Source organism: Opisthorchis viverrini (genome assembly GCF_000715545.1).
Source record: "Opisthorchis viverrini unplaced genomic scaffold scaffold1619, whole genome shotgun sequence".
In the NCBI taxonomy this organism is placed as follows: Eukaryota; Metazoa; Platyhelminthes; class Trematoda; order Opisthorchiida; family Opisthorchiidae; genus Opisthorchis; species Opisthorchis viverrini.
In genome coordinates this window covers 17,872-31,590 of record NW_008752183.1, presented here as the reverse complement: position 1 = coordinate 31,590, position 13,719 = coordinate 17,872, and the positions used below count along the sequence as shown (strand labels likewise).

The following is a 13,719-nucleotide window of genomic DNA, read 5'->3' as shown; positions in this document are numbered from 1 at the left end:
TCATCATCATTATCATCATCATCATCATCATCATTATCATTATCATCATCATCATCATCATCATCATCATCTTCATCATCATCATCATCATCATCATCATCATCATCATCATCATCTCCACGTTCACCACCGTCACATGCAGGATGATGCCGTCAGATGGATGCTCTGCTTTACATAATGATGTCGACCGCAAAGATCGGCGTTCATCATCCGGTGGTACATACCATTGACGGAACACCTGGTTCGAACTATCACTAACTGGCAACCTGCGATAACTTTGCCATGGATCATCGACCATGTCTGGCAACTATTCGAGACGTCATTGGATCCAAGTTGCTCCTATATATGAGGAAACATTCCCGAATTTAGTGGACAATCCACTCCGGAGTACAGCAGCCTTTCTGAGAAGCCTAAAGCCTTAAAATGAACATAGTGCTACTTGAGGGTAAGTTTATTTTAGGTTCAAAACAAAAAATGTCTATTTTGCTTCGTTGACATTCCAAAAACAAATTGAAACTGAGTTCGACTCTTCTTCCCACAATTTGTGTATATCAACGCAACGGTGGATATGTTTTTGGTCAGCAAAGCAAACGTGTTGAGTGTCCATACAGATTTATTGGACAACGTGTTTCAATTTCACCACTCAGTAAACTGTGCGTTCACCTTAAAGTTGAAATTGTTCTTTTTCATGCTTTTCAAATAAGCTCACCCGCCGGATGCGTGTTTCGCGATTTGACAAAGACGCTTGTTACTCACTCAACTGCCCGTACTCAAATTTGTTTTCTTGGCAGGTGGGATGTTTGCCAGTGTCCTACCTGACAGTTAAGCGAACCGTTCAATTGGATTAACCAAAGCGGTGTTGGATTGAACCCTTCGGGTTTCGTCACTCGTCGCAAAACCGGAACGAAAATAGCCAATTGAATTAGTCTCAAACTCGAAGCGTTTCTCGTCCTACGTCGTCAGATGCACCTGATCTGAAGTGCCCAGGACCACTTCCACATCTCTGAACACATGGTTCTTGTGAGTCTTAGGAGCATCGGCCAACAACGTAATTGGATTGCTTGTTGTTCACTGTCAACCCCGGAGAACACACACGAGTGAAGTGTTTGATGGGATAAGTTTAACTGTTTGAGATCTTTCGGCTAGGTTGAAGTATTGTCATGAATCCACACCATCCACTTACGACTATCACACTTAGAGTTGCTCGATCGAACGTTCTTGTAGTTGTAATGAGCCTAGTGTGACCCTCGAGCTGAAGGTCGGTTCTTTGTTTACCGAGGAAAAAGGGTTGCTGGAGAACTGAACATGGAGTTCAACAAAAGAGCCATATGATCAGGAGTCAATCAACCATTGCAAAATGCACTTTTTATGCCTTCTACTAGTGAAAGGAAGAAAGCCTTCGCTGCGGAGTTATCTACTGGAAAATGCCAACTGACCGGCTACAGACTATTAGACAAGGAAGCAAAACTCTCATTTGCATATCATTTACAAAAACTGGACATCCATCTTCTCCTGAACGCATCTTCTTGAACTTTCCTAGATATTCATTGACTCCAGTCATACATTACTTAATTCCAAGCAGATGTTACGAAGCGACTCTACAAATTTCGCAACAGATCTCCCCTTTCAAAGAGACGCAAAGCGAAATTCCAGGAACAACAGATACTACTCACATGCCTCCCTATCAGTAGTGTCACCGTTACACTATATAAATGGCTGGCCCTAGACAACAGTCTTTGAGTCTTCTGTCGTTACGATTGCTCCAACAAACAGATAGTACCACCGAAGTTCATTTATTGCGTCAGAGATCGGGACATTGAAGTAAGTAAACACCGCATACAGTGAATTCTGTTGTCTGCTTTGAAGTTTTAGAATTTAAAAACCAGCCTTAGTGATATTATATCTTTTAAGAATGTACCCATAAAAACATTCAACATATCCAGCAGGCTGGTGAAAATAGAAGCAGAAAAATGAAGCAATATATGTCTTTTTTACTCCAAAAATCCGAGGTGACTATGGATTATCGTAATTCCGAGGCGTTTGGAAAACGACATCTTACAGCATTTTTTCTCTGCTCACAGCAGAGACAAGATCGATAAATGCGAAAGTTGTGCGAGACTGTACCATTGGTTCTGCTAAACGATTGGGTCGGACCTCGACATGACTGCAATCTGTTCGTGCTTGTCATGAGGTTCCTTTTGAGCTATCTGACTGACGAATACGCTGAATTGTCCTTTCATGGCAAGTATTCTCTAACGCATTCAAGGAAGTACTGTACATCGGTTTTGTTTAAACGGAAGCCTCAGCCGAATTCGTTTCCATGGAATTCTACAAATAGAACACAAACTTCGCGGAAACTCAGTAACTGCTTTGCTGGCGGGCCCTGAAAAGAGCGAAACCGGTCGTGGGCTATCGAAGAGTTTTCGGCAACCTTCCGTCAAGAAAATCTTGTCAAGATTAGGTTGGAATTATCAAATAAATACACTATTAGGGGTAAATTAATTACATCCTGGTTGAGCGTATTCAGGTCACCTTCGTACAACTCCACAGACAGTGGAGGGCTTTGGCAAAGAGGCTGCATCGCGGACGGCTGATAGCACTAAAACCGGACTTTTGCTGACATTCCGTCAGACACGTCGCAAAACTTACTCATTATTTCTGAGTAGCCATTTGGACTGGCATCGTCAAGTCCGAGGAAGATACTACTGAAAAAAGCTGCCTGAATAAAATCTTCGGATAAAATGAATTTTGTTGCACGGTGGTTTATGAACCCAAAAGAACAAAATCAATATGTCACGAGGAGGTTTGAAGGTTCCAGTTACGCTTCCGTCTTGTTAATCGCATCAGTTCATGCTACGAAGACAAGAACTATCGAGTATCTGTCTATTTCGTCCGTATCTCATGAAATTCCAAGGATTCCTTACCCCCATATTGGAGGCCATGACGTTCATTCACAAATGTCTGCTGGGAATAAGCTATCTTGGGGGGATTTCCAGAACCCCTGTACAGGTAATACTTCGTTAGAAGATTAAGGCTTGCAAGTCCCACTAGTCAGTTCTATAGAAGATTTAAGTCAACTCCTGGTCGGGTTCAAGCTTTTCTGGTGCTGTATTTGTAGGCTGGATGTGGAGTTGTGACGTTTTTGATGGTTTCTGATGGATATCTGTAACAGCTACACACCACTAGCACCCGCTTTCAATCTGTCAGGAAAAGTGCCAGTTGTGAAACCTAGGCAAAACCAAATATTCACGAGTCAAAATTGTGCGTTATCTCAACCTGTTGTCTAGTCCGTCGCGAATATGTCAGCGTCTGACGGTGCACTTACTTCAGGAACTCGTTGAGATTCACTGGATGATGCCTGTTTGTTCAGTGGATGTATACCTAACAACCACTGTCTCCTGGGCCTCCAGTTTGGAGGCTACTCAAGCGGTCTGAAGCCAACTACCGATGGCTTTCGGTCAGGAGTCAAAAGCTTCAGTTGAGAACCATAACTATCGTCTTGTCTAGGTTCAAGCTCCATGCACAGCCCACATACTACCATAAACTTCAAAAACAAGCGTACATTCAACCCACACCAGCTCTGGGCACTGACATCAACCGGGTCGCGGTATTTACTGCAAGCGAAAACATGCAATCGCTGATGCCTTCCATAATTTTTCATTGTAATCCCTTAACCCTTGTCCTGCCCCACTTGAAAATCACTCTTGTGTGAATCTCAGCTTTGGGCAAGTGAGTCAAACACTTAGGGAAGTGTCAATGTGGGTCGCCGGTCAGATCTATTGCTCGGCGTCTGCAAGAGCGACACTTGTTTTCTGTTTTAATCACAAGCTCTGACGTAAGAACATTTGATAAATTCGGCCAACAAGCTATATCTGTAAGTACATTGGCTACTCTATCGAATAATGTGTACTGCACTTCTGAAGCTCGAGCGAAAAATCAAAGCACGGTTCCCCTGTCTAAGGCGATCGCTTCTGCTGTTGCAATTGTGCCTTGCCAGACGATCTGGGAATGACTTGCTGGCACTCGAAACACCACACGAATCGCTTAAGTTGTCCACACTGCTTGATGGGACTGAGAAAAGCGTTAGGCACAAAGTATTTCCACACGCCTGTAACTTGACACACCAAACTGGTTGTGCCATCTGTGTGTATAGCAAGACCGCCACTTCCTATAGAAAACAAAATATAGGCATGGCGGAATATACTACTCATAAGGCTGTTTCGAAAACATACGAATAAGTTCGCCTTTCTTGGAGTTGATCGTGTGAGCACAGCTTCTAGGTATCCATTAACTTCAAGTACTAGAGCTAAGCTGGGATTCATTTGAAACACCTCAATACCAGCTTAGTTTTCCAGAATGGAAAGTTCTTTTGATTTTTATAAAGCGAATTCACTCGATTTAACTTTAGGACATCCTGATTCAGTGTTCAATATGCCGAGTGATTATTGCTCAGAATCCAGCGGGCTAACTTTATTCTGACAAAGGCTCGAAGCCTGTGAATGGGGGAGTAACTTCGCAGTCTTTGGGACAAGGCAGGATTGGTTCTTGAAAGCATACGTCGATAGTGCATATCTGCGATCGTAGTCTGAATGCACAGTTGCCGTTGGTCTTACAGGGCGGCTGAAATCTTCAAGCTCGATTTTGTCTCCATCACCACCTGGGTTACAAATAATACAACTAAATAATAATCATATGCTCGTGCCGAGCATCGTAGGTTGGTCGTACGACAAGACATTTGTCGGACAGAATGCGAGAACACAATCCCGTATCTCTGAGTCGTAGTTGGAAGAAACCAGGCTCAAGCGCGATCGCATCACATTTGGCCGAAACCAGTCGTGTTGTAGACAAGGAGCAAGCCCTCATTATCATATACCGGGTACTTCTGAACCGATCACGACTGGTACGATCCAGACTACTATCGATCGCAGAGGCGATTGGAATCCGACTGCTGGATACACAACTTTGCGTCCAAAAGAAACTTGTTCGACCTCTGAACTTGAACTGGCCTACGAAACATCCGATCCCACAAGTCTGTCTGACATTGAAGGCACTCACCTGATTCCGTGACTCACTGACCTATCCTTCGTTTAGCAACCCCTTCCATCGATTTCTGTTTCTATAAAGCGTGTGCGACCCCGATCTTGAAAGTTCCCACGTGATTTCTAGTACCACATAAATTTGTGATGTATTAGTCAAGATGAACGATCACAGAAAACAAGCTTTGTTCACCATCTTCTTCATCCTCATAAATACTCGTTCTGATTGTCGTGTGGATACACTTTCGCCAGCCACCCATGCCATTATAGTGCAGATGATGCCATTTACACTGTAAGGTCGAATGCCTCTTCATTGTCAGACTTTGTCCAGTCACAATACTTGTCACCAGCCATCTGCCGTCGCGGAAACGAGATGAGTACTGCGACCAATGCTGACCAATCAAAAATAACTATTTTGACACTATCCCTTCTTGGAGAAGGAAGTTTCGGTGTTGTGTAGCATTCGAATTGCTTTACCGACTTGAAACAAAACTGAGGTAACATTTTGACCTCCCACAAAAGTCACCAAACAGCACTTGTTGGCGGTTCTTATGAAAAGGATTGCGAACGTTCTAGATGAACACAGCCAAAACGACTTTCGGACTATTCCACTGTTTCGTGTAATTATGGGCTCTAGCGCCAATCAAGCGAATTATTTTGCGTTTTATTTACCCTAAGGAATTTTTTGTCACAGTGAACTCTCCCATTGTGAGACATCGACTGACAGTGACGATAAGTCCAAAAACCCGGAAGCAACAAGATCACAAAAGACACATAGGCCTCTGCTGCGAATTTGCCAGTTCAACAGCCAGTCAGCAAGTGAGCATATGATGTGAACCATTCTGGTTGGTTGATTTCGACCATTCCCTGGTGTCAGAATGATAGAGTATTTAGCCACCAGTTGGCAGTTCCGTGTTTGATCCTTCCGGGTCCTTTGTGAGATGAAACTGCTGATTAAAAAGCTACACACTGCTTTTCAGATTTCTGGTAATGACTTCACTCATGTGTAGGAATCTGGTCTGATGTCGCTAAAGTATCTTCACATAACTCAAGTTGCTCAGTGGGAAGAGTAATTCGCATGAACAGTGAACGTTCTGTCGGAGAAGTCGACGGAGAAGTCACTGGTTGAAGGACCAGTGACACTATATCCTATCTGGGCGCGAATTAGCCATTGATCGCACCCTCGTGGCGGAACTGCTTTATCTTAAACGGCCGGTTGTTTTAGGCTTGATACTTCTAGAATATTTGTGATTTGCACACCGTCGACGACATTCAACCGTATGGACCGGAATCTTGTGAATCTCTTCACTACACAAATTACGTAATAATAGTGAGCATGATCTTCAGACAAGATCCATGTGTCAACTTACGTGGTCGCTTGTCAAATTTTGAAAGTAACTCTCACCGAAAAAGTGTGGTATTCGTCTTTACATGGACAACTGACTCTATTTTCTTTCTGTCTAGTTCGTTCATTCGTCCTTCGGTTAGCGCAGATATGTTGGAGACCAGACATTTAGTTTACGCCTGGAACCCTGATTTCGTTTTGGGGACTTATCTGACTCTGTCTATGGATCTCCTAAGATGATCAGCTGATACCCCACATAAAAGCCGTTTTGCTTTCGAATAAGCTTCTGTTGTACGGGCTTCAAAGTGCACTCTTAAGCACTCGGACCTCATGGAGCTATGCAAGATGATCGATATGAAGTGTTCATGAGGACGTACCAACCGGAAAATCTTAGGAAGAACGATAATTACTGTTCACCGACATGATGATCCAATGAAATAGCACCGTGTGGAGGATGACACACTGCGACTTGAAAGTAAGTGCCACTAGCTAACGTTAGTTCGTACTTAGCTAATAATCGTTACCTGATCAATTTTGTGCATTCGGCGTTCCTGATTCGTCTTCAAATCTTATGCGAAAAGCTGGTGCATACAATACCCCAATCAGCCACGAAAACATTCTAGTATTTACCTAGACCATTCTTACATGACCTTCGATTTTTCTGCATTTCTGCTCATGAATGGCTATAACTTGTTTGAAAGTAAGGAGAGGATAATATGGATGACGTTCCAAAGCACCACTCGAAGAAAAATATTTCCACTCCTCATTTGTGACGCTTTGCTCTTGACATTTGGATATGCTTCCAAGACTTCTTCAGACATGTAACAGGTGTTTGGTCTTCTGAAAATTTTCTAGAAGTGTCAGTTACGAACATGAATCAAGTGAAACTTTGGATCCTTGCTTGTGGTCGATTGCTGGTATAGCGTTGCTTTCACGGATGAAAAGAGGCGAAACCGAAAGAATACCTGATCATCCATCAGTGGACAGGTCACAGACGATTTATCCCGTACGTCAACTCATTGATTCTATGAAGTCTAGCCAGTTCAACCAACTGGGCTGCTGATGAATAGGACTCAGAATATTGTATATGTAGGACATTCCGTTAAGTCAGGGAAGGACCGAGGCTCATACTATGGTATTCAATATAAATTATTAGTATTCTGCTGTTTTTATCTAATCTGTTGGAAAGACTTATACAAATTCAGTCAGGCCACCAACTCAACACTGGAGATACAGTTAGAGATGGTGCTATGGGTTATCCCTCGTTTGGTCCGGGGGAAAAGCCAGTGGTGTGCTAAAATATCGTCTGACTTTCATAACGCTTAATCAAGACTATCCAAGTTCTTTGCCATGAAGGCTATTCTCTAAAAATTCTAACAGGATTGATTGGCCATTTTGGACATTTATCGAATCTCATTCAAGCATCCATGCATCCGTCAGACATGTTTATTCAAACAGCTAACGTATTCACTGTAAGTGGAAAATGTGTCCCTGTTAGTCCTCAGCGTACGCTGTCCCAGGTTCACCTTGTAGTCGTACTTTTGGTAGTGACAGCTTGGTTCAATTTGTCTGTGAGGTAGATGCATGAAGTCTATCATATTGAGGAAGTAAGTGGACCTTTTTCATGAAGGAAACTACTCACAAGTTTGCTGAAAACTCTTCGACAGCCCACGACCGGTTTCGCCTTCTTGGGGCTCATCGGGTAGGCGCAGTCCCCGAGTTTCCGTCAACCTTATGATCTACTTTAACACTGTTAACGTTCTACTTCAACGTTCTGTACACATATCACGTGTATAAACATAATATCAAACTCTGTTTTCCGTGAAAACAATGCCCTTTTGGCTCTATTTTCGTAATAACGAGCTAACCTGCTTCTACTGGACATCCTGAGTAACTTTGAAATAAAAGGCCTGAAGGTTCGCCAGAGACTTAAGTAGAAAGACTTGGAAGGCTAAAGATCTTTGCAAAAGCGTATTATTTTCCCCAGCAAGTATGAACTTCACTGTTTCCTCTTTGGCAAAGTATTAGAGGGTGTATATCATAGTTTCTTATAGTACGCTGAAGCTCAAAGGTCTTGAGTGGGAGAACTGTTTCGGCAAAGCCCGACTCAGACAAACGCTCATTAGCAGATCTGACAATTGGCCGAAAGTTTAAATAAGAAATACGTTCGCGAATGATCGGATTATAAGGGCTTTAGTAAGTAAGCAGTGTGCAGTGACAGTTCTCCGAGAGTTGATTGTTTGAATATCTGGCCGCTCGAAGGAAATCTCTACGAGCTGGCTTGTTTTTCGGACCTTAGTAGGCATGCTAAAGACACCTTCCACAGCGTAGCCACATGATACATTCCTAGGAGACTATTGTGAAAGCCGTCGGAGAACCAGACCAACTATGTGCTTCCTGATCCATCAAATGAAGTTTTTTTTACACTAGTGTGAGAACATACATCACACTTTGGGTCAGGATGTGATTTTATCTAGTTAATAGCTTTTGCTGTTGACCGGCGCACAAAGTTAAAGGAGTAAAGGAGTTCTTTACTCAAGGGGTTTGTTTGAATGGAACAATTTCAAGGTCCTAAGTGGTACATCCATGTCTGGAAGTGTCATTTTGATTTTACTTGCAACTAGTAAATCATGGAGAGAAGAGTGTTGTTCATTTTCATCACTATTTTTTGTCAAAATCTAAAATCAGACAGTTACACATATGAAAAATGACATAAACGTGATGGACACTTAAACCATAGACGGGTGTGTTGCGTGTAAATGCTTGTCGATAAGAGTTATTTATCCTTCACATTATCGTTGCGCTTCACCTTCTTACTCATGTGTTTAATTAGACCAGACTACAGAATATGCACCAGAAAAAACTTCTTACAGAGGTGTTCACTGATGGATCAGCAAATAGATACAAATATGATGCTGAGAGAAGCTTCAACATTTAGCCGTGAATGTGATGTGGACGACCGACTAGACCACAGAATTTTAGCTTTAATCTAGTTACTTTAGTGTTGAAAGTAGTTTATAACTTATTTTTTGAAACGCTCACGTTTTTCGAAATAGCGTGCAGGTTTTTCGTTACATTTATTGTCTTCCAATGAGTTTATTTTCGGAGCATGCTGTGAACTTGTGTGATTACTTGCTGGAACGTGAAATTTAACCTCCCACACAGTAGGCATATATAAATTACTCCAAATGACCCAGAGAAATATATAGAATGCTTCGTTGTTTTTAAGATGTACTGTGCTTTGGAAAACTGGAATACTAAAAGAAATTAGAAGAACACTCAGATTTCACTTGATGCCCAAGTGTAGATACACGTACTACTGAGCATAATTCTAGTAGGGACAGAGTGTACCCGAGCATGGGTGAATATATATCCTCATGTGTTTTAATGACGTGCAAATTTGTTCTTCACTGACGATTTTTACTATGGCGAAGATAGGTTTCGACTTCACAGTACTCGCTGTCGGTTTAGCTGAGGACTTGGGTGGTCATCTCCGATTTCATAATTTCGGTTTATTTTAGACTTGGCGAGCAGTATTCTGGGAAGCTGGCAACGACTCTTTTCATGCTATCCACTACACTCGTCACCTTTCTCTGAAAACATCAGTTGTTGAAACCCCAAAACGTCGCCAAACACGGTAACAGAAATATCAATTGACCAGCTTTGAAACAACATCTCTTCGGTGAACACAAGGGATGATTATCAAAATGACAACTCTAAACTGGGCGCTAAGACCTGGATACTGTTTGAAACTGTATATGTCTTGACTCGTAGGAATTCGCTGCATCCAAAAATCGACCAGATTGTTTTCGCAGTAATATGAACTCTAGGTTGAACTATAGCTGCCAGGTTGTGCATATAATCGCTGCAGTCCGCAGGCATTCGGTAACGACCTGGGGTGAGATGCTTTTCAAGTTTGCGAGTTCCTGACTGAAACAGACAGACAGACAGACAGACAGACAGACAGACAGACAGACAGACAGACAGACAGACAGACAGACAGACAGACAGACAGACAGACAGACAGACAGACAGACAGACAGACAGACAGACAGACAGACAGACAGACAGACAGACAGACAGACAGACAGACAGACAGACAGACAGACAGACAGACAGACAGACAGACAGACAGACAGACAGACAGACAGACAGACAGACAGACAGACAGACAGACAGACAGACAGACAGACAGACAGACAGACAGACAGACGGATATACAGACAGACAGACTGATAGACAGACAGACAGACAGACAGGGCACATCTAGTAAAGCAGTAAAGCCTAGCAAGTAGTAAACGCTTTGGAAGACATCTCCGGTTTGTCAGTGTTGCCATGTGTAGCCAGGATGAGGAGGACCTGTTTGAAGGAACTGTGTACTTGAACGTGTGAAATAAACGGCGCAAACACACAAACAACCAACAAATCAGCTAACCTGGAGGAAAACTTTTGGGGCCACATCAGCTCGAATGTGTGCAGCATCTCGACTCTCAGTCAAACCACTAACAACTATGTTTCAGAGAAATATAATTCTGAAATATGAATTAGCGCAACACCCAAGAAGGTAAGCTCCAACTTCTCTACGGTTTTACCTGCTTTTCTGTCACGAGGCGACAGTGACGTTATGAGGAGACCGGTCTCGGAAAAACTCTGTATCATACCCATTGATTTCTTGCACTGACGCAAGGAACCACAGATCCTGTCTCATTATATCTCAGGCCTGAACTAATCGCTGTCCAGGAGCACCGAGCAACTGTGATAGATGATAGCATGGTCTCGGATGGGCACGGAGTGACTGTGTGGAATGAGTAGAAGCAGAAGTATGGTGCGGATGAATATTCCCTCGCCATAATATCAGCCCTACGTGCAATTTGTTGTGATGTTGACTTCCTGGTCCACCAACCAATGATCATCTCTTATCGAGGGTTCTGTTCCCCAGAGACTGGGAACTCCTAAGGTCAGTGACGTGTGTTTGCTTGCCAGTGTGAAATCTCTTCGTACTTACGACACTTTTATGCGTGGTGTATGACGTTGAGTGTACATTTCTGCCACAGAATCTCACACCAGACCCAGTATGATGGACACTTTGTGCCCTATGTGCGAGTCTTGATTGTGCTAGCACTTACCGCGCCTTGAACAGCATTCAGCATTGTTTGTTGTTGGTCTTTACGCGCGTGTTTGCATACCACAAATTCTCACATACGCCGCGATTCATCTTGTCTGACTGGAACTGTTAGTGGTATGAATTCGAATGAGACGCTGCTATCTTTTTATCTAGTATTCTTCTCTAGTTCTCCCATTCACCATTCACCACAATCACCGCTTACATTTACTTTTATGTCTGTGACCATGCTTTTCAAAAATAAACGGGGGAATTGGAAACGGAACAAAAGCCTGGACGTCTTGTTTTTTTTTAACCAGATTTAGTTTGAAAGAGGTCAAACAGAAGAGAAAATATCGGAACAGATACCCCCATACATTTTTCAAAAAAAAGATTAGTGCAGTTAGTGGATGCTGGAAATTCTGAGAGGCTATCAGGCTAGCTTTCAGATATGTCTGGAGCTTCTCTTAACAATACACATGCCCTTCGTAAACCGACCGAGCGAAACCACCAGTAATCAATAGAAAACTCTAAAAATCACATGAGAATAAGCAGGTTTCTAAATGAAACTGTAAAAAGGTTTTCAAAGTGACTCAAACTCCAAACAAACTACGAGGGTTTCATATGTTTTGGACAATGGTGCAATATGTATCGGAGGTCAGTGCGTGAAGATACCTGTCTACGTTGTTCAGCCGAAGTCGGTACTGATAGCAAGGACGGAAATAATCGGGTTTTATCGATCACAGCTGTCTGTTCCTCGTGAATATCAATCCATTTTGTAGCCGTGTGCGAGCAATCATAGCCAATACGCTGTTATAGCTTACGGCAGTGTAATAAAATAAAGTGAGACAAACGATATACTACTGCCAAGTTACTGAGCTCTGGCTTTCTCGGAATCCACCAGTAAACCTGGCCAACGACCTGATTCGTACTCATTATGATGTTCTCTCTATGAGACCAGAAGAAGTTACTTGACGAACGGGAATTGGTCCCGTGCTCGCTCTCTGATGGATGATTTCTCAACAGGAATTGCAGTGCGGACACTTACATTGTTCCCCGACAGAGAAGTGGGGGAAGTGCCTGAGGTGGGAGTAATGTGTGGTCGGAGGGGCTGAGCAAATTATTGAGGAGGCAGGCAGAGAAGTGCAGCGATGCCACCTCGCTTACCCCTTCACTCGACATTACATATCACCAGTGACCTATTTTTCCATGGACGGCTACACAGTAGATAAAACCTGCTAAAAAAAGTCAGCGCTACTTAGTAAAATCCGTGTGGTCTCTTCTACGCATCTGCTTGGCTAGTGTGCGCACTCGCTTTTCCGAAATTTGATTACTTATGGTTGCTCCATTCCAAAATCGGATACGATCAGTGCAGGGTAGACCTTGCATAACAAAAATTTTCAAATATCCAGGGAATATGTGTCCTACAAATAAGTTTCTCGCGATTTACCTTTCTTAGATTGGCTTCCTTACGGGAAATCTCAACTGAAAATTCACCTCTCACTGGGAGGACAACTTCACAAGACAAACGAGACTTTCATCGGAGAAGTCGTCACTCGAGCTGTAAATCAACACGTGACTGAGTGATTTAATTCCCTGAGATTGAACGTTTATTGGCGTTATATCTTGTATAAGCGCAAATTACTCGCACTTCTGACCAACGCGTTTTGGCTTTTCAGTGCAGACTACTTTTACTTACTCACGTAGCATGGCCACTCTGTAGTCTGGCCTGTCTAACTGTACCAACCAGCGCAAAGTTGACTTACCTTTCATGAATTCCTAACTGTTTTGGCTGGTCTGTGGATATGAATAAATCTTTCACATACTCTTCCAGATTCTGAAAGTTCAGACGATGCTGGAAGGGGCCAGCAAGTGTTCTAAATAAATCAGTGCGGTTATCTGGCTATTCAAAAACACCAAACCTAAGAACAATTATCGGTCATGAGCACTTGCAGACATGCTACCAGGAAAATCTCGGTTTGTAGAAGTCGTTTACTAAACTATCAGGAAGGTCAGATTCCTGAATGTAACCTTAGAACGCCCGGAACCTACTGCTCCACCAAAAACCCAACAGGAAAGCCGGAAAGCATCCAGGCGAGTCAATCATTCAATCAATTCAGCAAAACCTGATGAGTATCCTTGCGTGCCACAGAAGCACGACCGAATGTGATCAGCGTTCAGGCTTTTCACAGAGGCACGATCGATGTTGATGGGTGATCACTAACGCCTATCAGACA

At 42.9% G+C, this 13,719-nt stretch overlaps 1 protein-coding gene across 1 annotated transcript in view; it reads right to left on the bottom strand.

Moving 5' to 3' along the window:
• The window catches only part of T265_11564 (hypothetical protein), a gene marked incomplete at both ends in the record, with an annotated part of 40,347 nt that overhangs the window by 9,377 nt on the left and 17,251 nt on the right, over nucleotides 1-13,719 (bottom strand). The window contains 2 exons of the mRNA XM_009178247.1: nucleotides 2,650-2,719; nucleotides 4,470-4,657. Of these exons, the coding sequence (XP_009176511.1) occupies nucleotides 2,650-2,719; nucleotides 4,470-4,657 (258 nt within the window). The remainder of the gene's footprint in view (nucleotides 1-2,649; nucleotides 2,720-4,469; nucleotides 4,658-13,719) is intronic.